This window comes from Nicrophorus vespilloides, unplaced genomic scaffold (assembly GCF_001412225.1).
Source record: "Nicrophorus vespilloides isolate i.1.1-1 unplaced genomic scaffold, Nicve_v1.0, whole genome shotgun sequence".
Taxonomy (NCBI): Eukaryota; Metazoa; Arthropoda; class Insecta; order Coleoptera; family Silphidae; genus Nicrophorus; species Nicrophorus vespilloides.
In genome coordinates, this window is record NW_017099154.1 from 19,286 (window position 1) to 42,985 (window position 23,700).

The window sequence follows — 23,700 nt, forward strand, 5'->3', positions numbered from 1 at the left end:
TTTAATGAAATCGAGTAAATTATTTAGGTTTAATAATAATAAAATTAATTTATTGCATTGTTTGCTTCTACATACATACAAAGGATGACACAAGTTTTTACCTATATAAGTTTATGTGTACAATAAATTTTATTTTACTTACTACATGAATTACCACAAGTAAATAAGTGTAATGTTACTTCTACACAATGCGTGACATGAAACATTATTGTATGATACCTGTAGTATGTAAAAATATTAGTATAGTATGAAATTGCATTTAGCGATTCAATATCATTTGGACTTCATAATTTCTATAAAAGTTGGTACACCTGCTTGATATTTATGTTTTATGTCACGCATTTTGTTGAAATATACATTATGTTTAACTGAAAAGTGTAAATGTTTATTATAATAATAAAATTCTAAAAATAATCGTTTTTTTTTCAATTATAAGTAGGTCTCCTTGTATTTAGTTTCTCGATTAAATCGGTTTTAAATAGTCCTGGTTATATACAAAACAGATTATCTGAGGTATTATTTTATTAATTTTTTTTATTAGTTTAAAGTATAGATTAATAGCATAAATTTATGAGTAAAATATCGTTTGCTGCAGAAAATCGGATATTTCAGCATTTTAAACGAAATGAGTGATGCAATGTTTAATATAATGCATTTGAGTGAGGATTGGAAAAGGTTTCTTAATGTATTTAAATTAATTTCAAGATCGTCTCAGGACGAATGAAGTGCCGGTATATTTCTTAGAACGATGTAATGTATTCCGGAATGGAGACGAAAGGCTGCCTCTGTCGGATAGAAGGAAGGATAAAGAGAGAAAGAGAAAGATTTGATTAAATATTTATGCGCTAAAATGAGTAGAGTCAAAAATTAAACGAAACCGCTTCGGAATGCATTTAAGTGTTGAACGAGGGCGGATGACGAGTTCTGCGAGGGGAATTTTCAGGATGAGAGAAAGAGAGATGGAGGTTATGTGATGGCTTTGCCGCTCTGTGAGTATTTATATACATACATATATAAGTATGTGTTTGTGCAACGCGCTGAAACGACTGAAAATAAATTTCTTTGTGTAAATTCCGTCGCTCCGCTGACAAACGGCCCTCCACTTTACATCCGGCGATATATAAATACACAAATTAAAGAAACAATTTCCATTAAAAGCGACTGCGTATATAAACGTGTATATGTACATGCGAAATTGGAAACGGGTTTAAATAAATTAGAGGGCGCGTGGAGAAAACGCGAAACGTGAGGGTTCCGTTTCGGTGGATGCGCCGGGTAACGGCGATACTGCGATTCTTCCCCAACCGAAACCGTGGGGTGTTGTAGATGGAGTTTGGTAGAAAGGGCAACAAAAAGCTGCGAGATGCGAGCTGCGACCTGGGGAGCTTCTTGCTTCTGGATGACTGCTGTATTAGCTTATTTCCAACTGATAAACGTTTTCCGTGCTACGCGGAGACGGCAACCCTAAATCATTCCAAACAAATACACGAATTAACAGACTCCACCCCGGATTAATTTAGTTTCTCTTTCGTTTTTTTTTTTGCATACACGTAAAACAAACGACACACGACGAATGAGAAAATAAATAATTAAACCGCAATCGAATTCCTAATCATTCTGCGCTTCGGCTTCTATTCCGCTTGTGTTCTTTTATTATCGTATTCATCTCCTTCTTGGCGTTCTCTCGTTTCGTAACTCCATTTAACGAATTCGCTTGGATACAATTAACTAAACAATTTAAATTAAATTATACATTCAATGATTAAATTGAGGCCGTCAAACCGAAATCAACAAAACCAATTATTTTTATTGAGAAAAATTAACGAAGCACTACATATTTAATAAGAAAATTGATTTTTAATATCCAAAGAATTTTCCTCTATATCGTATTTTTCCTATTTAATTAATTAAAACTACTTTTAAGATTCATTACTAATTCGATTTTCTAAATTCGCGAGATATCTTGCTCAGTAATTTATAGATTGATAAGATTACATGAGACTTGATGACGTCTCTGTCGACAAATCTTTATGAGTTTTATGAAGTACTAACCTTCAGACGACGTCTGTCAAAATTTCATGTCAATTTGACGTTTAGTTCACAAGTTACAGTAGTTTTACTGGCGCTACTTTTGTAATTTTGAAAACAATGGAAAAATCTGAATTTCGTGTGTTGCTTTTTGTTATAGTGACTCTTCTCCGTCGAGACATATGGCAGAGAATAGATTTTCTGAATGTTACCATTTCCATCACGATGCCTATATCTACCTAACTGTAATATGAATTCATTGCGGAATTGCGGCTACCTGAATACATTTTAAGATTTGAGCAATTTCAATGAAAAAAACCGTTTTCTTTTTAATTGAAAAAAATCGACAAACTCTGGCTTTTGCGTCTGTCAAAAAGTAAACTTAGGTTGAGTTTGAACAATTCATATTTATTCATATAGTAATTTATCGATTTACGACCATACGAAATTTTGACGAAATAAATTTTATACAAGAATGTAATGGTGTATGCTCTTGACGTAAAATCCATTAATGTACATATAAGTACATACATTTATATTTTTTATTAATTTTGTATGAAATTCGACTTATGAACCAAACCTGTACTGTTTTCGAAAATGCATAAATTAGACCCTACATCGAGAAGTGACTATACATTTAAAGTAAATTTATTTAAATATTGATATTTTGTAATTGAGATAAAAACTGGACATTTTTAATGAAAAGTGAAGTAGTTTCTCTGAAATGTTAGGTTTTTTTTATTATAATCTTTGCACCCTTCACTTAACATATGTCAAGTACAATTTCTCCAGCTACTGCTTAATGGAAATGTGACGTTTAGGTTATTTTAGTTATAATATGGAAAAGTTAAGAATATCAGAACTATTGAAAATATATATCTTACCATAATTGAACATATTTCATTATGACTATTTTAGATGATAGTAATATGCAAGAAATGTAAAAATACTATTTTCTTCAAATTAAGTGATAGTAATTAAAAATTGTTTGAATAATGACAATGTCACATGCGTATAAGATTCTGTTAATTTAATTCTTTGAATGTTTGTTTACTTCCTTTTATATTATTTTTATAATAATAGCAATATTTATTGAAATAATCATAAAATTACATAAATAATTACAGAAAGACTTATTAACAATTACACAAAAAGAAACACACGAATCATTAAAATCTTGTCATTAACTGTATCATCATCAATAAATGTACAATATTTCATTAATCTTGTATATTAGAACTATAAGTATTGACCTATTCCTATACAGTGGATCCTCGCTTAATGAGTTTAATCCGTTCCAAAATTTCCGGATTTTTACTCGTATAGTGAAACATATTAAAAAATACATATAATATGTTTTAAAAATGATGTAGCAGGTGTGCATTCCGGCACTTCTCTTCTCATCGACAGTCGCTATGCGAAACGTTGCTTGTTAACCGAGTCATTTTTTTACTATTCATTTTGCACGCGAAACGCTCGTTATGCGAGGTACTCCTTAAGCGAGGTTCCACTGTATTATATTTTTTATTATAAAACAGAATATAATATCATTATGTAAGTTTATTCAATCATCATTAATTGTTTGTGGTCATACCACTCCGTATAATTGTTCTCCAAAGACGAGGACAATGCCGGAGATTACCGAACAATCTGCACGTCGATCCATCACCAAAATGCGTCACTCTGACAATCACCTACATAATCCATTGAATCAGCTTTTTTTTACAAAAATAATAAAAGATAAAATTCTTAGAATACTTTCAAAATTACAATACGTATCAACGTCTACAAAATTGTTGTTTCTAATATGAGCCTTTTTGTTTAATAATTAATTATATTATGTTACAATAGAAATGTATTTGGATGAATAATATAATAATATTTTAATTCATATTTTGTGTGTGTGTTTTCTTATATTAACTGAGTTGAACCTGTTTGCACGTATACTTTTTATTAAATTTATGAATAAATCAATCTATCTTTAAAATAACAAGCGTTACAAATGGGTTAATAAGAGAAAGAAAAAGGACAATTAAATGGAAGTAACACGAACATTATAAAAATTTAAAATGCTTGGGATTCCGAAAAAAAAATCGGTTTTCTAACTGGTGAACTGATAATAAGGTTTACGAAATTTATTGTGATGATAATGGTTATGGTTTTCAAAGAAATTCGTATTTTTAAAGTTATTACAAAAATAAAAACCTAAAAAATAAGGAAATATTAAAAAATCAGAATACGAAACTCCCATCTTCGTTAATATTTTAAATCTACATATTTTTTTTTAAGATATTTATATCAGTTATTATTGATATAAATCTCTTGGGGTTTTTTCTGCCACCCTTTCAGTGCTTATTGGTTCATACAATTTTTTGTTGTTGGTTAGATTCGAGCTGCCAACTTTTGTATTCAATTTTATCTATATAGTTAAAGAATCATAAACTCTATTTTGATCTATTAGAAATATAAAACATAGACTTTTATCAAGTATATGTCTATTCAAGTCTATTCATATGTTTTAATCATAGAAATGACGTTTGTCTTTTTATTAATAGATTCTTTAATGGTATTATAAACCCTTATTAATCTCGTAATCAAGATTTGAATAATTAATAGGACGGATTAAACGCAGACCCCCAAAACGTAATTACTTGTTGTGATTGGAGTGATTGGTACGCATCATGATAATTGGATCGTTTGGTCTTCACTTGGTTGAATGCTCTCTCTGAACTATTTTATTGAACTCTTGTTCGAAACGCAATTAATTAAGTTACGGTTATTTTCACAAGTCAATCACCGTGAGTTTAACAGAACGATGCTGGCAGGTTTAGTTTTTATATAAGTTTTCTTAACCTAAATAGAAGACCAAATAATTTTAACAATAATCTAAATATTTTAATAGTTATATTATTACTGCTTATTGTAAATAATGAATTTATTTATATTGAATAAATAAATGGAATAATAGAACAGCAATAACTCATCAATGGGGATTCAATAAAGTAAACAAGTAACAAATTGGTATATAAAATTATTTTTTATATACGTGAATGATCGATATTTTCAATATATTTAAATTTCTTCGATTAGTCCGGTTTCAAACAATCCAATATATCGGATCCGATTACCACAATACATAAAATTATATTTAGTAAAAACATGGATTTCAACTAATTATGTTCTAAATAATTACATCAAATAGTGTAAAATAATTGTCATAAAAATATTTTGTAAAGAAAAAAAAAATAAGAAAACAGCGAAATTATAATCACATTATGTTTTTTTTATAAGTTTCATCAAACAGAAAAATGTGAAATGTGAAACATATCCTAAGTTTGTAACTTTTACGAAGTTAACGTGCATTTGTTAACTTCGAGGCTATTAAATAATCTAATTATGAAATTTATTTTATTCTTCAGCTTTCTTAGGTTGACACTAGTTTATATTGCGGTCTTGTGGCTCTCTCTGCATTCTTTCAATTTCACAAGTACTTTCTTGGCGGCAATCCAAGATGAAGTGTGACCATAATTTAGTTTCTTGAGAGGACATTTACAAAACCACAAAGAATATGTGAGTTACAATATTGTCAAATAATATAACTAGATTTACACTAGAACAATATATAAAGTGAATATGATATACCAAATATTTTGAGTTTAATCAAATATCAATGATTTCACATTAAATTTTTTTTTGCTTGTTCGAAAACCGAAACAAATTATACTTTTCATATATCTCATACAGTATTTCTAGTTTGTTCGAAAGTTTTGTTAGAAAACCGATGCATATTTTTCCTCATCGTTCGAGAACCTTGGTTTCTTTTTAATATTCTTTTGTTTGAAATTAAAAAAAAAATCATGTACAGGTATACTTAATGTTACTTAGTTATCTAGATATTATTTTTCTTAACAGTTTTTACACATAAAAAAATGATTTAAGGTATAGTTTTTCTGAATGGAACCACGGTTAAATGAGATCAAAAATATTAAACTATACCTGATTTGCAGTACGTCTGGGGAACCGAAACTGAGTGTTTTCTGGTTTTATGTTCGGGAACCGAATCGATCGGAATCGATTTAATATATTTTACATGTTTTTACCATTCTCAATATTAAATTAGGTCTTATAATTATGTCGTATAATAACAGTTATCTCCACTTACTTTTTTTTGTTAAATATTCTTTATATGGTTAAATTACTTTTCTTATCTATTGTAAAAAATAGTTATTAATAGTTAAGTTGTAAGTAACGAAAAAAGCTGAGGAAGGTATTAAATATTTAAAGACGTAATAAAACGATTAATGGTAAAGACGAATGAATGGAATTCGTCGAGCATAGAATCAGACAGGGAGTGAATTGTCCATGAATTGGTAATTAAATCGCTCACATTTCAGTTCTTGCTGAGGTCTATTGAAACGCTTTAAAAATGTAATAACGCGATTCAAATGCCATTCGAATACTCTTAAAAATCAATGTCGAGCTTTGCACGTACTTAAAACATTGAATTCTATTCACTCTCCACCCTCACTAAATATTCTACCATTTCTCGTATTTTTTTAAACCTCCTCCTCTACTCTCTACATTCTCCCTCTCAGTAATAAATACGCTTTAAATGTGTTCTTAATCGAATTAAAACCCCGTTTTCTCCCACTTAAACAACTCTCTAATTGCTCTCTTTTTCTTATTAATTCAGGGCCATCCGTTATCTGCGTAGTCCCCTTTTTCTTTCCTTGGCTACGGCTCTTGCTTATAGAACGCGTTTTAAGTGGAAAATAATGGTCGAAAGAGGACTTGGAAGGGAAGGAAGAAAAAAATATATAAAGAAAGAAGGAAAATATAAAGTGTTTGCGTGCGAAATATACGGGTCCGATTCGTCTCACCTGGCGTTAGAGGCGTTAATTAAAAGAAGTTGGAAAAGTGTTACCTTCGTTAAGGCGGACACGGGGATAAGAGAAAGGCAGGTAGAAGAAAGCCGAGGAATGTATGCGATTAATTCGATTCTGATTTCTTTTTAATCCTGATTAAGGACCGACATGGCCGCGATTAAGACAGGACGGAAAAATTAATTGGCTCTGCCTTGACTAGAAAAAACCTGCATGGATTTTCTTCAATAGTCGTCTTTTTCTACTTTCTTTATTTTTCTACAATTTAATAGGATTGTATTGATTTTGGGAATAAAATTAATTTATATTTCAATTTCATAAGATTAATTTCAAAAATAACCTAATATGTTATAATTAAATATTTATAATTGTAGTATATAACTTTGAGAATTTAACCAGAATTTAAACTGATTTTTTTTCTATTTCTATTTTTTTCTCTTGCAAATGCACTAATAATAAAAGTTCAAATATAATTAATTTTATATGTCTATATATAACTATATATGTAAGTATCAAGAAGCATATGTATTATATAAACTTTTAAAGTTATTGATAAATTTAGTTTATAGTTGACTTTTAAATTGGTCAGTAACTAAAATTGATGTAGTTTAAATTACTGATGAGAAATATATAATAAATGTTTTCAGTGAAGTGTAACAAAGCTATAATTTAAAACTTATCGCATAAACATGTTGAGTTCAGGTTAATGTTCGGAATCAGTCGAGGCTGTGTTTAGTGTAGCGCGAAATAAGAATTGTATGTGTAGTTTCTATGTGAACGAACTCACGGGACTTGATATAAGTATTTGTGAAATTGAGTGAAATCTTATTTGTAAGCATTAAAAATACATTCGCTTGCGTCGTCAGAAATCGCCATCTTTTCACGCAAACATTTCACATGTGGCAGCATTATAGTGAATAGTCTGCAAGGAAGGATCCGTAATAAAAATGCTGACATTTAAATGTCTGCACATAAATTGGACTGCAAACATCACATATATAGTCCACACCTAATCATGTATAGGAAATGCGAAATACATTCGTCGACAATATACATAGACAAAATGCTATGTATGCTAAATCAGAAGAGAAAATACTTTTTCTTGGTTCTTAACCACATTGAAACATAATATGAAACTAATTACCAAAAAAATACACGTAAAGAGATAAATTTGTTAAGTAATAAATACTAATTATATATTTTTTATGACCAATAATACTAATTCGTTTTTGCAGCTGATTTTTTCAAGTATTGAAATTTTATCTGTTTCAGCATATAAATAATTTAAAAGATTTATTTTTTTATATAACTTTTGTATACAACAATAGCTCGCAAAGTGCGTTAAATCTCCCACTGTTTTAAACCGGACTAATAGAGTATTTTAAAAACGTATAAAAATAAATAGTATATAATGTGACTTAACTGTGCAGAGATAGAAATGATATTTTTGTGTACTAATTTATCCGAATTTATTTTCATTTTAATCAACTAAAATTTTTGTGTTTTGAAATTTTTAAAACGTACTATAGTGAATCCGCACTAGTATATCTCAATCATAATTTTATCGATAATTCAAAACATAAGAATATAGGGGAGGATTACCAAATTTGACCACAAAAACATAATTTTTCCTTTTTAAATAATGACTATTTCCATTTCAACAAAGTGTAAATAGTTTAAAAATAATAAAAAAAATGATCAACTTCCAAATCAATATTTTGTATTGATGTTAAGAAAAAAAAAATCATCACAAGCAAACGTGCTACTGAGAATAATTTCGTGTTTGTTATATAATAATCTTGATTTACTTTTTTTGTTTCAGGTATCAGTGTCAAATGCCCAAAAGGTGACATTACTGGCAGTCGGTAGACCGCTTTCAGGAATTTTTCAGTGCGAAGTTTCAGCCGACGCTCCACTATTCCATACAGAAATCAAATCTGCGCCTATGACTGTTGCAGGTATGTGATTTTATATAAACAAATAACGGTATTAACCCTTTGTTACTAGCGCGACCGTACGTAGCATCGTTATTTACGTAACGTGAGAAACTCCGTTAAATATAACGTTAGTAATCAATTCATATAAATATATAATTGATTAGATTGAGGAAAAAACAAAAGATTAGTTTCTAAGCACCTTTATTTTATAAAAAAGGTAAAAAAATATCATCACTACAAACATGCAGTCAGTATAAAGAAGGGACATAGATAGGGGTTGCTCCTTTGTAGTTTTAAATGTTATGATTGATTTGAAGCCAATTTTCTTGAACTATAACACAAGATTTGCAACATTATATAGCAAATACATCGTATATTGCGGTTTCAATCTGTTCGGATTCACTATAGTCCGATTTAAAAATTTCAAAATAAACTAAATTTTAAGTAATATAAAAATATACTGACATGATTGTTTTATTTTTGTGTCTATTTTATTTGTATATGATTTTAACGTTTTCGTTTAGACCGGTTTCAAACAATTATAATGTATGGTTTTACTAGCTAGATGCGCCTGTCAGAATATCTTATACTAACCATAATCTAACATATCCAATATATGTAACTTCTAATGTTAGGTTTAGTACAGATTATACTGATTATACAAGATAATTCGTTAGATAAATTTTTTATTATAATTCTAATATTTATTTTATTAACAAATACTTGATTTAGGGTATAATAATATAATATTTGTTATTACGTTTTATAAAAATATTTATGAACTTGAAACATAATTCTAATATCATTTTTAATTATTCTTATTATATCTTATTCTCTCCACTCTTCTTCGGATTACTTTCGATCGAGCTGTTGAGAAAATAATAAAGTAATGACAAAATCACCCTGTATACAGTTATGAAATATTTCCCGAGAGTCATCATTTCCTGTGACTTCAATATCCCCCGCAGGAAGCTCCAGGACCATCAGTCATTTTAATATCCCGAATGGCGACTCACACCCGCCTCACGAGCCAAAACACCCTGATCCACCCGCACCCTTCTCCACCTCCTCTGGAGCCAATGTTTCAACCCACTCTCACCCATCGCAACCAACTTTTAATCCTGGCTATTGTGCAAGAAGTTGGAGGTGGAAAGAGTCCGCGTTTTTGTTTATTCAATCTGTGGACGACCTTTCAACGGCACCCCTTGCCCGGTTCATAATCGGACACACACACACATAGATACACAAAAAATACGCTGTATATGAAAGAGAAATAGCGTCGGTGATCGGCGACGTCGACGAGGAAAGATGAAGGGCGGCTACACAAAAAAGTGCTTATATATATATGTTTAGAGTGTGCGAAAGAAAGGGAAGGAGAAAGTCTTGTATAAAGAAAATGAAAGGCAATCAACTTTCAGGGACGCATTGGGCTCGTAAATGCATTAACGATATGGCGACGATGTAATTGATTACATTAGGCCTATTATTATGTGATTCCGTCAGAGTTGTTGTTGTGTAATATCCAATGTGACCGGTATTCGTTGTATGCGAAGTAAGATGAATGATGGTTTTAGGTATAATTAATACAACACATATCACAATTAAAATATTCTCTATCTATTTTTTTTTGTACTTTCATTATAATAATAATACATAAAGTTTGTAATGAATTTACTAAATAATTATATTTATTACACAAGGTACATTGTGATTGATTATTTGTAAATAAAAATATAAACACATTGAACAATTGAAATGAAAATAATAAAATATTGTAAAAAATTGCAGAAAATTAATAAAAAGCTTAAAATTATAATAATAAAAATCAATCATATTATAATATTAAAGACTATTTGTTTACATTATATTGGGTGAAGTAAAAAGTTTTGAGCGTTTTTCGTTAGATGACTTTAGTGAGCCTATCTCACGATGTATACGTTTCATCTTGTCATTCTATAATGCGACTTAAAGGCGACTTAAAGCCGACATAATGTTTTAAAAAAGTTCTTTGACAGTTTTGTCTTTAGTGAATCCAGTTGTGTGTTAGAGCGTTCTAAAATGGAGGTAAAAAAGAGAAAATTCGATACATTTTTCAGTGCCACTAAGACCAAAGGGAAAAGCGGAACAGGCGGCCAAAAACAAAAAATGTGATTTTTTATGGATCCAATACAGAGTAAAGCGTTGGTTCTAATACTTCCGTTCTGGTAATATGAACGTCGAAGATGAGACAGGCTCTGCTAGGCTAATCGTCAAAAATATTGATAAAACTTATTGGTTTGGAACCAAGGCTGGTCTCAAGAAGAAGTTCGATGTATGGGACAAAACGCTCAGAAGTTTTTACTTCACCCAATATTATCATTATGTATGTGAATTTCCAAGTAAATATTATTTTAATTAATGTTTGATATTAATCTTTTAACTTTGCTAGCAATTACCTTACAGTTCCTCATTAGATTTCGAATAATATTTATTATAGACTGTAAAAACGTTTTAAATACAGCTTAACGATCGACATTTCGCATAACGAGTGACGAGGAAAAGAGATGTCCCTAATTGTGCATCTGATACATCATTTTCAAAACTTTTGTTCGGACATATGAGTATTTTGTGCAAAACTGTTTCATTATACGAGTAAAAATCCGGAAATTTTGGAACGGTTTATGCTCGTTAAGCAAGGTTCCACTGTATATTAATTTAAAGTTATAGGTTTTAATTATTTCATTTTGTAAATATAAGTTATATTACGTTTTGTAATTGCTTGCGATTAAAATTTTAAATATTTAGAAGTGTCTTATTAATTTCATTAATAATTCAGTTCTAAGTGTAAAAAATCAATGAATAAAGAAGAAAAAAAGGAATATCGATTATATAAATAATGCAATAGACATTTCATATAAAAATAGTATTAAATATTTTTTATTTCTATATATTGTTTGTTCAAGAAATAAAGTAAAAAAAATAAAAGTATTATGTTTCAAGTTATTTATATTATTTATTTTATTCTTTTTATTACAATGAAGCCGGATTTAAATTGTAACAACTTAATTAGAACGATTCTAAAAATTGATAACATTAATATAAATTGACAGTAGAACATTTATATTTAGTTTAATAAAGTAAATTTTCAACAATTGTTTATTACAACCTGATAATTAAAAATAATTCAAATCAGTTTTCCATATATTCTTCAAACCAATCACACGCTAAACGAAATAGCGTTATACGAAGTATATTTAAAATTTATTTCTGATTGCGAATAAACCACATTATATAAAATTAGCGTTAATTTAGATATCATATTGCATATGATATTATATAATTATTATTTTAACTGTCATCGTAATTAATAATAAAAGTACAACAATATGCTAAATTTATCTAATACAATTGTTGTAGGTGTACCATACGATTTAGTTAAAATAAAAGTAGGTAGGTAGATTATCTCAAGTGAATTATCTCAGTGAAAAGAATCAAGAAAGTAAAATAATATTTTTTTCAACAAATTATGTATTTTTGTCTAGTATCACAAAAGGGAAAAAAACATGTTTTTTTGTATATTATATACAGTCTGCGAAATATTTATTTGTATAATATAATATGCTGAAAAGATTACAAAAACTTGTTTTTATACTTAAGAACTGCATTCAAAGTGGTCTTTCATGGAAAAATATTTGCCTTGATTCGACTATTTAATCCATATACTTGCCATACTAATTATAACATTTTCAATGTGCAATTTTTAATTGTATGTTTTTAAACAAATAATTTAATTTGAAGGATTAAATAGTAACATTTATTACATGTTCTTCTATTTTTTTTAATATAAAATATTATTCAAATTCGGTAATATTATTGTAAAATAGCGTTGTTAATGAAACCGAAGTGGAAAATACATTTGATACAATAATCCTGTTTTTGTTCATAAGTCTATCAAATTCATTGGATATTTGAAGCACACCTCTATACATATTTTTGCTAAAGTATTCCATAATTTTTGAATGTTTTTATACCAAAACTCTTTTTATTATCTCAACAGTTATGTTTTCTTTTTGCCCTAAACCGAAGGTTCTCGTTTTTTTTTATTCAACGGACTTTGTGGGCGTCGAGAGGAGAAGGAGGATGCAGAATTTTTATATCTCCGGGAAAATTTGATTGATTACATCGAGCGGAATAAAACATGAGGTCAATTTTGCACGCCCCGAAAGCCCATCAGAAAATGAAGAGATAGATAGAAACTAAAATAAAATTCGGTTTCGAAACGCAATCCATTTCGCGTCTTCCTTAGGTTTTCTTTTCAACTAAATATACATTTAAAAATATTCTAAATATCTATTTAATACAGGCAAAACATACAATAACATGAAGATCGAAATACCTCTCAGTTATTTGAATACAAATGGAAATACATTACAGACTTCGTCTGCGTTGAAACGAAAAGAAATACAAAACTTTCGACGAAAACCTATTTCAATTTTCCATCGGAATTTTTCACGAAATGTAAATTTGAGATACCGCGAATTAAATGCTCCAGAGGTAAATAATTCTGTAAACCGAAGTGAATGGGGGAGAACAGCGTGGAAGGAGTGTATCCTCCACCTCTTCATCCTCATCCTAGTGCTTTTCGCCCGAAGAGAAGGGAGGTGAAACCAACCAACCACCCACGCCCTCCTCTTACTCTTCCACCCCCGCAGTCTAATTGCGCCATAGAATTCCATCCCATTCTCGCAGCCCTTGGGGGCTCTATTAAAATGTCCGTCGGGATAATGGGGGACCTCAGGAGAATGTTCCTTCCTCTACGGCATTGCCGATGTTCGATGCCGAAAAGAAAATTAGAGATTACTATTTCTGCCCTATTTGTTTAATAACCCCAAAATTGAAACATAAAACTCAACGTTACTTTTTACGTTTATTAAGTGTTCAGTATTAGAACGAAGAAAGATATTCAAATAAAATTGCGAAATAAAAATGAAGCATAAGGAAATTTCGTAAAATATCATTCACATTTCATTTTATGTACATCTTTAATCAAATTTAATATTGTATGTATCCATAAAAATTATCATTTTTTTTGCTTAGGTCACCTTTGTTTAAAGATATTTCATATTTCATTTCCAAAAAAAATCCACAATTTACTTATTTCTGAATTTGAGGAAACAATTATTAAAGTAGGGTACACTTACTATTACAATTTAATGTTTAATTAACCATTTAAAAAATATGTAATATATGAAGTATGAATTGAAAATAAAAACTAAATTATAAATAATGTTCAGAAAAATTAATATTGAAATTAGTATAACATATATAACTATAATCCAATTAATCCAATTAATCTAACAAAATTTTAATTTTTTGAAGGAAACTTATAAGCGAATTAAATTAATTACAAATTATCAACTTTATGCCGATCATTATTTTGATGGTACTATCATTAAATTAACTATAATATATAGCGATAGATCAGATAATGCTGGCTATTAACCTACTTAATAATAATAATAGGAAACCATAAAGTCTTAAGTTTCTAATCTTGTTAAATTATCAAATAGAAAGATTTTCATGATGACAAAAATATAAATTAATAACTTTGAAACATTTAATGATTTTTTTATTATGATTAAATAAAAACTATATATTTTTTAATTGCTTATATATAATTGTTTTAATAAATCTTATTATTATTATTAAAACTTCAATAAACTGAATTTTTCTGCCATTAAATTTAAATATACTTGTATTTTTATAATTAGAAATCATTTAATAGAATAAATTGTCAATTAAATAAAATAAGAAAAAAAAAATACAATGTAATCTTGCTTATGTTCAGACATTTGCGTTTTTTTGGTGCAAAGTGTAAGTTCCCGTGCAATAATATCTTGCTTAACAAGTGTTTTGCGTTATGAGTAAGAGTCTGGAATGGATTATGTTCGTTAATAGGGTTTGTCGGTTTTTAAAACCCGGTTTAAAAAAAAAAATTTTTTTTGAAGAAATTTATATAATTTCAAACCAAAATAATGTGATGTTTTAACTCTCGATTACATCAGTTAATGAGCAGAATATCGTAAATTGTATAGTTCGTTAAAGTTGAAAAACCAATACGTCAATCAGGATGTGAATTTTAATTATGCCGGTTGAAAAAATAGAGAATTTTCATGAAAATTCTAAAACCGGTTTAAACCTGATTTATAGAAAAGTTGAGATTCGAAAACCGGTTCAATGTACCACTGAATAAAAATACTTACATTTGGTGTACATTAGGTCTTTTTAAATTGTATTTTTCATAAAAATTAGTAGATTTCATTGTATAACATGTTTTATTAATAAAATAGTCAATATCTATTGTCAAAATCAGACAAACTACTGCCCGAGCACCAACACCGTTGTAGTTGTGGATTAAGTTTACTAGTAAAAATTGTCTTCAAATTCTTATTAATTAATTTGCATCATATACATATTTTTTGTATATATTTCATTTCAGATAATGTTTTGGCTCTTGCGACTTAGTGCAGGAGTCGTAGGTGTAGTTTTTAGGTTAAAAAGTTTTGAGACCCTAGTATTACTATTACCATTTAAATAACTTATAGCTAAGATGATATAATCAATATTATATTAAAAAATGTACAGAAAGATCTATAGTCAATAGCAATTTGTAATGATCATGATTGAATGCAAATATCCTATTGTATATATATTATTTTTGTTAAAATTTTATATATTGCAAAAAACTAAAATTTTGTGACAAAAAATAATTAATTATTTTTTTAAAGGGTCATGTCATAAGGAATGCGTTGAAATAATATTTTTTTATGAATCGTACGTAGATATTTGTTCAGACAGTTGATAATAAATAAAATGTGTTCCAATATCCATTGATTACATGTGAAATGTGACGTGACACACATCCATGCACCGATATTTTAGTACAAATAATATCGGAGGAGAAGGGGAGAAAAGTTGGAAAGAGTAATGGGAACAATCTGTTATAGCAGAAGATGCGAAATGACATACACTTATAGAGTGGCAACTGGAAATTTTTACCACTCGATAAATGCCAGAGACGTCAGGAGCCAGGCGCATCCACATTTTAGCATTTCGCATCCAGAAACTATTCATATTTTTCGTTTTCCGCTTCGGTCTTTCATCCTCTTCTTTCCATGTCGTATTGTGTATATGTGAGTATACATGCATGTGTATATAACAAACATATACACAGTTTGCAGCGAAACAGACATCCGACCGAACAACAATCGATACGGGAAAAATTTGAATATCAGAGAAATACTCTAAACCGATCTTGTTTTCCTCTCCCACAATAATGACTTTACTATTATTGCGTTCCATTTGGTAATACGTACAGTATTTTGTTATTCCACATTGCTCGTGCATTTTATTAGACACGATAGGAATTTTCTTTTTTTTTTCACTTTGTTTTTGTATTGCATTTGTAATGCAAATAATATTGCATTCGAATTTCCAATTCAATTAAAGCTATACATTTTATTACAAATCCGTGCAACAATAATTTTCAAATCCTACAATATTTATTTACAATTCGTTCCAAGTTGTTGATTCCAACATTTTTACATTAATGATACAAAATTAAATCTTTTATTCTGCAGCTTTTTTATACTTATTAATTATAATAAATAATTATAATTTATAAAATTTGTATACAAGAGTTTCTTGCAACAATATTTTTAGATTTTCTAATAATTATTACAATTGATGCTGTCAACACAAACAAATCAATATTAAATTAAGCTTTGTTATGAAATATATCAATATACTAAAGTATATTTCAATTATTTCTAAATAGAATTTTTATATACAAAAATAAATATTTATTACATCCATTCTAATTATTTTCTTTAATGTTTTTTTTTTTATTAATTATACATTTTTCAATATTTTGTTTATTATACTTATTTCATTACATTACCGATTTTTTCTCTTAATTAATTAATTAATTAATTAAATAAATAATAAACTGTTAAAAAAATGAAAAATCTAGATTGATAATCTTTTGATATAAATTAGGGTTAACACAGGGTGGCCCAATTGAACTGCAACTTTTCAGAAAGCTGTATCTTTTTTATTTGAAATTGGATTTTATTGAACCAAAGCAAAAAATGCTGGATAACAATTAAATTTTTGAATACATTTAAAATTTTTGATATAACGTTATGAGTTGGTCGACAAGCGAGTCACACGCTGAATGAATGTGAACTTGCGGAATCTTCCTCCATCACGAAGAAGGGCTTTATTGAACACATTAACACTCTGGTATTTTTTTAGGACATTGGCCTGTAAAATGACCCATGCCGATAAGACGAGCGGTGAAATGAAGAGTGGAACTTTGTCTCTCGAACCTAGTTTTTTTTTTAACATCTGTGAGATCTTGTCCTTTTTGGATCTTGTAAGGCTTTACTTTGAGTTTGATTTTGAGTATGTGTTGCATGGTTATTATTGAAGGCAACTTAACTTAACATAAGTTGTCTTCGACTTGCTCGTGGATTTCATTCAATTCGAGCCTTATGTTTCCGAACCACTTCTACCACAGATGTAGTTTTTTCCGACCACCAAAATAGCATTTTTTAACACTACTAGCTTCGTTATAATATGTTATGGTTCGAGACACAAAAGATTTATTCACATTAAGGTGTTGGAGGGCTCTAACAATAGCCACTTTTGGTATTCCGCTCAAATAGTGGGCTCTCTCACTATTGCGTTTGAAATGCATCACTGATAACAAAAAACTGAGATACAAATGCTTCCGCAGGCTTGTAAATTATAAAATCAGCTATCATTAAACGAAATATGGACACAACATTGCTAACGGTTCAAATTTCAAATTGGACTGTACTGAATCCGTCGCCGCACTATTCGAGGTATTGCTGTACTTCTATTTGTTCTAAATATATAAATGCACCTAAATTATTTCTAAACACAATTTCCTAATAATTTATGTGTCGTATAAGGATCTGAAAGTAATTCATATGTTTAAAAATTTTGTATTTATTTTATTTTTGTTAACATTTTATAATTTGCACAAATATAAAATTTAATGATAAAAATAATTTATGAATGTAATAAAAACATATTTTTAAAGAATCATGTACTGAATCCGGATTAATCGATGCCGCACTATTCGAGATGTTGCAATCAATGCATATATCAATTAAATGTACTTAATTTATTTCTAAACACAATTTCTTTTATAATTTTGGTACAAGGATCTGATAGTATTTGTAGGGTTGTTGAAACACCTCCAGCATTTGCTACTACGGTACAGTTCATATGCTTATAAATTTCAATAATCACAGCTCGGCTTCGAAACCTGAACAACAGGTGATGATTAACTCGTAACAACTGTAATTGATGTAAACTAATTTACAACATACACGCATTGTTAAACAAATTGTAAATTATTAATAATGGATTTCCCATTGCAATTATTTCAACCAGATTATGGACTGAAATTATGTTACATAATTTTAATATAATTAAAATTAAAACTTTATTACAGATAAAAGTTCAATTATTATCCAATAAAAATAATTAATGTTAAAATGAAGGAAAATTTGAAGTCAATAAATGCAGTAATTAATATAGTAACAATATCTAAATAAAGCCTCTTTATACAATAATAATAAAAAATAAAAAGTTAATTATAATAACTCAAGAATATGTTTTCATTTATTAAATTAAATTAGTTTACGTTTTTTATTTGCTTATTATTAATAAGTTTTTCATAATTCTTTATTATATTACTAAAATAATATCATACATTGCTGAAATAAATTAAATAAAATAAAGTTATTAAATATTATTGAGATATTAATTATTATCAGGAATATTCAACATAAAATTAAATTTATTTATATTTTCTTTGCATTCGTTAGAAATGAACTCAAAGTAATAAATATGGAAATTCATCTGTACTGGAAATTAACTATTTGAAATCTTTGTAGTTATATAAAAGTTCAAGTGAGAATGTTTGAAGAAAGTTATTGGTTCTTTGTGTTAAATAAAAAAAAAACAGGAGTATACATAAGATCCTCTAAATGTAAACAGTGAAGAAAGCTATGGAAATAAATAGCTGCGCTTGAATGCCACATAAATGTTCTGGCTATAAATCCTCTTGACAACAGCTTAAGACTCCAACAAACCGAATCAATTTGATCCACTGGATTTACCTAGGAGATTTATTAAACAACATATATTAACACATTATTGAGAGTATATTATTAATCGAGAGATTTTTCACTCTTATAGTTACAATCCATTTATATTGAATAAATGGACTATAAGAGCCAATATAAATTTGTAATTAAATATTTTATTTATTTGTTTATTTTAATTATTTTTAATAGTAAATTATATTAATAATCTTTTTTGTAACACATAATAAACATTTGCATGAGATTCTTTATATTTTTTTTTCCTTCAGAAGCTTGTTGACCTAAATCTTTATGCTTTATTATTCTAATGATAATTTGTAAAATCTAGAATACAAATTTCTTGCAGCGTTTTATAACAATCTTTAATTATGTAATCAAGAAATTGATAAACTTATAGTAACAAAATTGATTGAATGTAGAGTATATAATTTCTTTATTTATTAATATGCAAACAACTTTACTAGGATAATAGATTCTCGTTAAAGTTTGATAGTTATATATTGATTGTTCTTTAAAATTATTTTTATCTTTTTATTTTCCATATTTTGAGAAATGATATTAACGCGAAATTATTCTACTAGACCAGTTGTAAAAATTAAAAGAACATACCAATGTTGGTTATAAAGATTTAGACGATTTAGATGTCCCGTCTTGGATTCAAAGCAACACATTTGGTATTTATTTCTCTTTGCAAGAAGAATTGAAACCAAAGAAGAATTTGGGAGTCTAAAAATCAAGTGAGTTTTTGCTAATTTTGGGCATTGCAAATACATTTTTAAAACATACGTCAGATTAACAAATACCTTTGAAAAATCATTTTGAAATTATTCTAATTCTTATTTGTTATTACGAAAAATAAGAAATAGATTAACAACATCAGAACGCGTTGGTTTAAGATTATTGTAACTATTTGCTCTAAAAGTATTACTAAAAAAATATCAACCACAATAATTGGATTAATCTAATTTGAATTTTTATTTAAGGTGATCATTATTGAAGTCAAACGAAGTTATACAATTTTTTATTAATAAAAAACTATTATGTAGCTGGATTTCTTATACCAATAGCTATTTGGGAAACAATTTAGAGGTCCATGATTTTTTTTAAGTAGGTCGATATAGAAAAAGGTTTGGGATTCCTTGTTATATAGCATTTTATAGAGGCAGAAATATTGAAAATTATAAACGTCAGACTATTTGCAGAAAAAGTCATATTTATCTACCGGAATATATTAGGAGCGACATCTAAAGTTTTTGGAATAAAATTTTAAAAAAAAGCTGAATCATAATGTATAATAATGTGTTATATTTTATTTGTTAGTGTAATATTTTATTGGAAGAGCCGCACTCGGCTCGGGAGCCGCTATAATGTACAATAACATGTTAAATTTAATATTAAAAGTAATGTATTCAAGTATTAAAATTTTGGGTTTAGTACAAACATTTTCACAAATAAAAAATTAAATGAGTATTTTCAGGTAATTGCTAAATGAATAACTACTCTATTAATATTCTTACATTTTTCACGAACGATATGAATTATGTCAGCTAATTTGTCCACATTCAAGTGTAATTTGGAAACATATTCTTAAATATATTGCATACCTTGCCCGCCAGAGTTGTCTTTGGAAATAATTCCATCAACAATTTTCGAGTAGCCAACACAGAGGAACGAATCAAACTTCTATTTGGTCCAATTGAAACCATATCTTCATGCCGAACTTGATTGACATGTTCCTCTTCCAGATGATTTTTCATAATCATCAAACTTTTTATTTTATCTGAATTGCAACAAGAAAATAATTAATATTGATTTAATTATCGAGCAAATATGTATACTCACCGGATTTATACAAATATTTTGCACTAATAATTTCGCCGTTTTCCAACCTTACCGAAACCGGCTTTCCCAGCTGCAAGAATGCGCTTAAAATATCTTCTTTTTTAATAATTTGATAGTAATATTTATACTGAATTGATGCGATTCTTACTAGAATATAAGATGCTGCAAGAAAATAAAAGAAATTAATTTTGAAAACTTCACTACATAATATCAATACTTACCCATAATCAAATTTCAGAAGCTGCAGATATTTATTTCTTAATTTAAAACTATTTCTTATAATTGATATATTCTATTATATAATAAATTTAATTAACAATTTTATACAAACATTTGCAAACATAATTACAACATCATATAAGTTATCTACATTGCTAATAACATTGCATTTTTTTTAATTAAAATTGTTATAATTAATGATTAATTATATTGTTATATTTATTTTATGATTGTTAATTGAAAAGTACATTAATTTTATAAATATTATTAAATATAGATGTTTCACTTTTAGTTGGAAATATAATTTATTTTGTACTAACAAATTTATATGAAAAATTTCTTCTTCTTCTTTTTTCCTTTTATTTTTTTCCTGCTCCTCTCGTTTAAATTTTATAGTATATACATTCTATTTTACCTTCTTTTTAAAATAATATATTTAATGTTGGAATTTTTGCTTAAAAAAAAACTGAAGTCGTAGTTTTTACTAGAACGAAAAGTGCGAGACTATGCAAGTGGTATCTGAGGCCCATAACGGAATGAATGTTCTAAGTCTTGTATTATTACTCCCCGCTTACAAATATTTTTTTATGCATCTGAAGGATGTGAAGGAATACAGCTTTGAGGAACGTAAAAGACAAGAAAGAGTTTACGTATTTCTTACTGGAAAAAGTAATGGCAACTCTATTTCTACCTGTTTGCTATGGTTCATTATTTAATACTCTAACGACGATTAAACCAAGCTTGTATATGCAATAGATCCATGTGAGCAATAGAAAACAAATTATAAAAATCCCTTTTCTCTATTTTTTTGAGAAAATACAAAAAACGGTTTAAACCGGTTTTGTAGAAAAGTTGAGATTTGAAAACCGGTTTTTATATAAACCCTGATAAGAACATATATTAAAAATAAAAATATGAAAAATTTTAGTAATCAAATTCATATATAATAAAATTTTAATGGGAGTCGCACTTGACTCAACGAAGAGCCGAATTTGTGCACATTTTTCATATAATTATAAAATCAAATGCATGCAAAAATATAATAAACTTAGTAAGAATCTATGGATATTTTAACCACTTTTTGTAATTTTATTTGTTTGGTTATACTACGTAATAATTAATCTTGTGCAATGCCCCATTTATTAGATTGCTTTATGGTTTCGAAAGTATTAAACAGGGAGCGGATTTATGCTGCTTCTGGTGGAAGTCACAGGGCGATTTTCCAAACGACTCCCCCGTCGCGATGAAAAAATAAATAAATAAAAATAACACAAAAACCGCCGGACCGACCAGAAAAAAAGAACCAATGATGAACAAAAAATAAACAAGGAGAGCACATAGAATGTCCCCCGCAGCTTTAATATATTCGCATATAATAACTGGTCACCGCGTGTTGCCAGAATCTAAATCAGGAACCGACTGGACCTTTAGCCTTTTTCATTTTTTTTTACTCTCATCTTCATTATTTATTTCCTTCTTTTCTGTAGTTTTCTTTGTCACTCGTTGGCTTTATTGCATTGTGCATATCTCTCTATCCATTTTGCAGCTAGCGAAATGCGAACGTACCCAGCGTGTGGCCATTGTTCTGCTAAAACGGCCGATGATGAATGTGCGAAAGAGTTGAACGAGCGATATTTTTCTGCTGGAGTTTAGCCGCCGCCTCCACAGCCGCCCGAGAAATTACCGGAGCGAGGAGCGTGATTAAGATTAATCGGCCCCCGCCGCCTCCGACGGCCCCCCACGGGATCTATATTTGAAATTAATTGCATTTTTCATTGTATCGGAATCAATAACACAACGAAAATATTCTTCGTCTTCGCCTGCTGAGAGCAAGAATACTGTCGATACAGCCAATGTATATTAATCTCTGGGAGAGCACAAAAAACCTACTTTTTCTTTCTTGAGAAGTTATAATGCCGTATAGTCGTCCAAATCGTTATTCAACCTCTTAGGACTGAGTTGCTGAAAATTTTAAAGTCTTATTTTCTCTTCATATTATTAAACTTAATATACATATTAATATTTTTAATCAGTATCGTCGCTATGAGCGGTCAATCAGACTATTATGGGGCCCACAAAAGGTAGTACTTGAGTCCCCCGCTTATACTTTGGGGCCCCACAACATATTTATGATCGGGGCCTCAAACTCCAAAGGACTTTTCTTTTTTAATAAACAACAATACCAAATATATTCTATAAATTAGTTTATACCATATAATATACATGAAAAACAAATTTTTTAGGCATATAATGAAGATAAAGTAAATTATTGAGCAGAAATACAGAAATGCATTTAAATCATTATTTAATGTAGAAATCAATTAATTTATTTATTTATAATATATGATTAATAAACTATATATTAACTATACTAATTGTTAATAATTTAAGTATATTTTTATTGATTATAAAAAATATTTTTTTTTCCGTTGAACGTTCATGTCATTTCATTAAATAAAATTTTTTATAATGTTTATAATTTAAACTTATTATTATTGATTGAAATTACATATGAATTACAAACTATTCTAATAAATATAAACAATAATATTCTAGTCTATTAATAATACATTGATTTTGAAGCATTAAATACATATAAATTATATATTA

The 23,700-nt window shown here is 28.4% G+C and overlaps 2 protein-coding genes across 2 annotated transcripts in view; one reads left to right on the forward strand and one right to left on the reverse strand.

Annotated features, from left to right (window-relative positions):
• LOC108564108 overlaps nt 1-23,700 on the forward strand; it is a 79,449-nt gene that overhangs the window by 7,073 nt on the left and 48,676 nt on the right. The window contains exon 3 of the mRNA XM_017923032.1: nt 8,734-8,869. Within this exon, the coding sequence (XP_017778521.1) occupies nt 8,734-8,869 (136 nt within the window). The remainder of the gene's footprint in view (nt 1-8,733; nt 8,870-23,700) is intronic.
• LOC108564109 lies at nt 20,342-21,151 on the reverse strand. Its single transcript, XM_017923033.1, has 3 exons — nt 21,093-21,151; nt 20,872-21,033; nt 20,342-20,809 (listed from the first exon to the last, which is right to left on the reverse strand). The coding sequence occupies exons 1-3, from the start codon at nt 21,094-21,096 to the stop codon at nt 20,592-20,594; spliced, it is 384 nt and encodes a 127-aa protein (XP_017778522.1). The 5' UTR covers nt 21,097-21,151; the 3' UTR covers nt 20,342-20,591.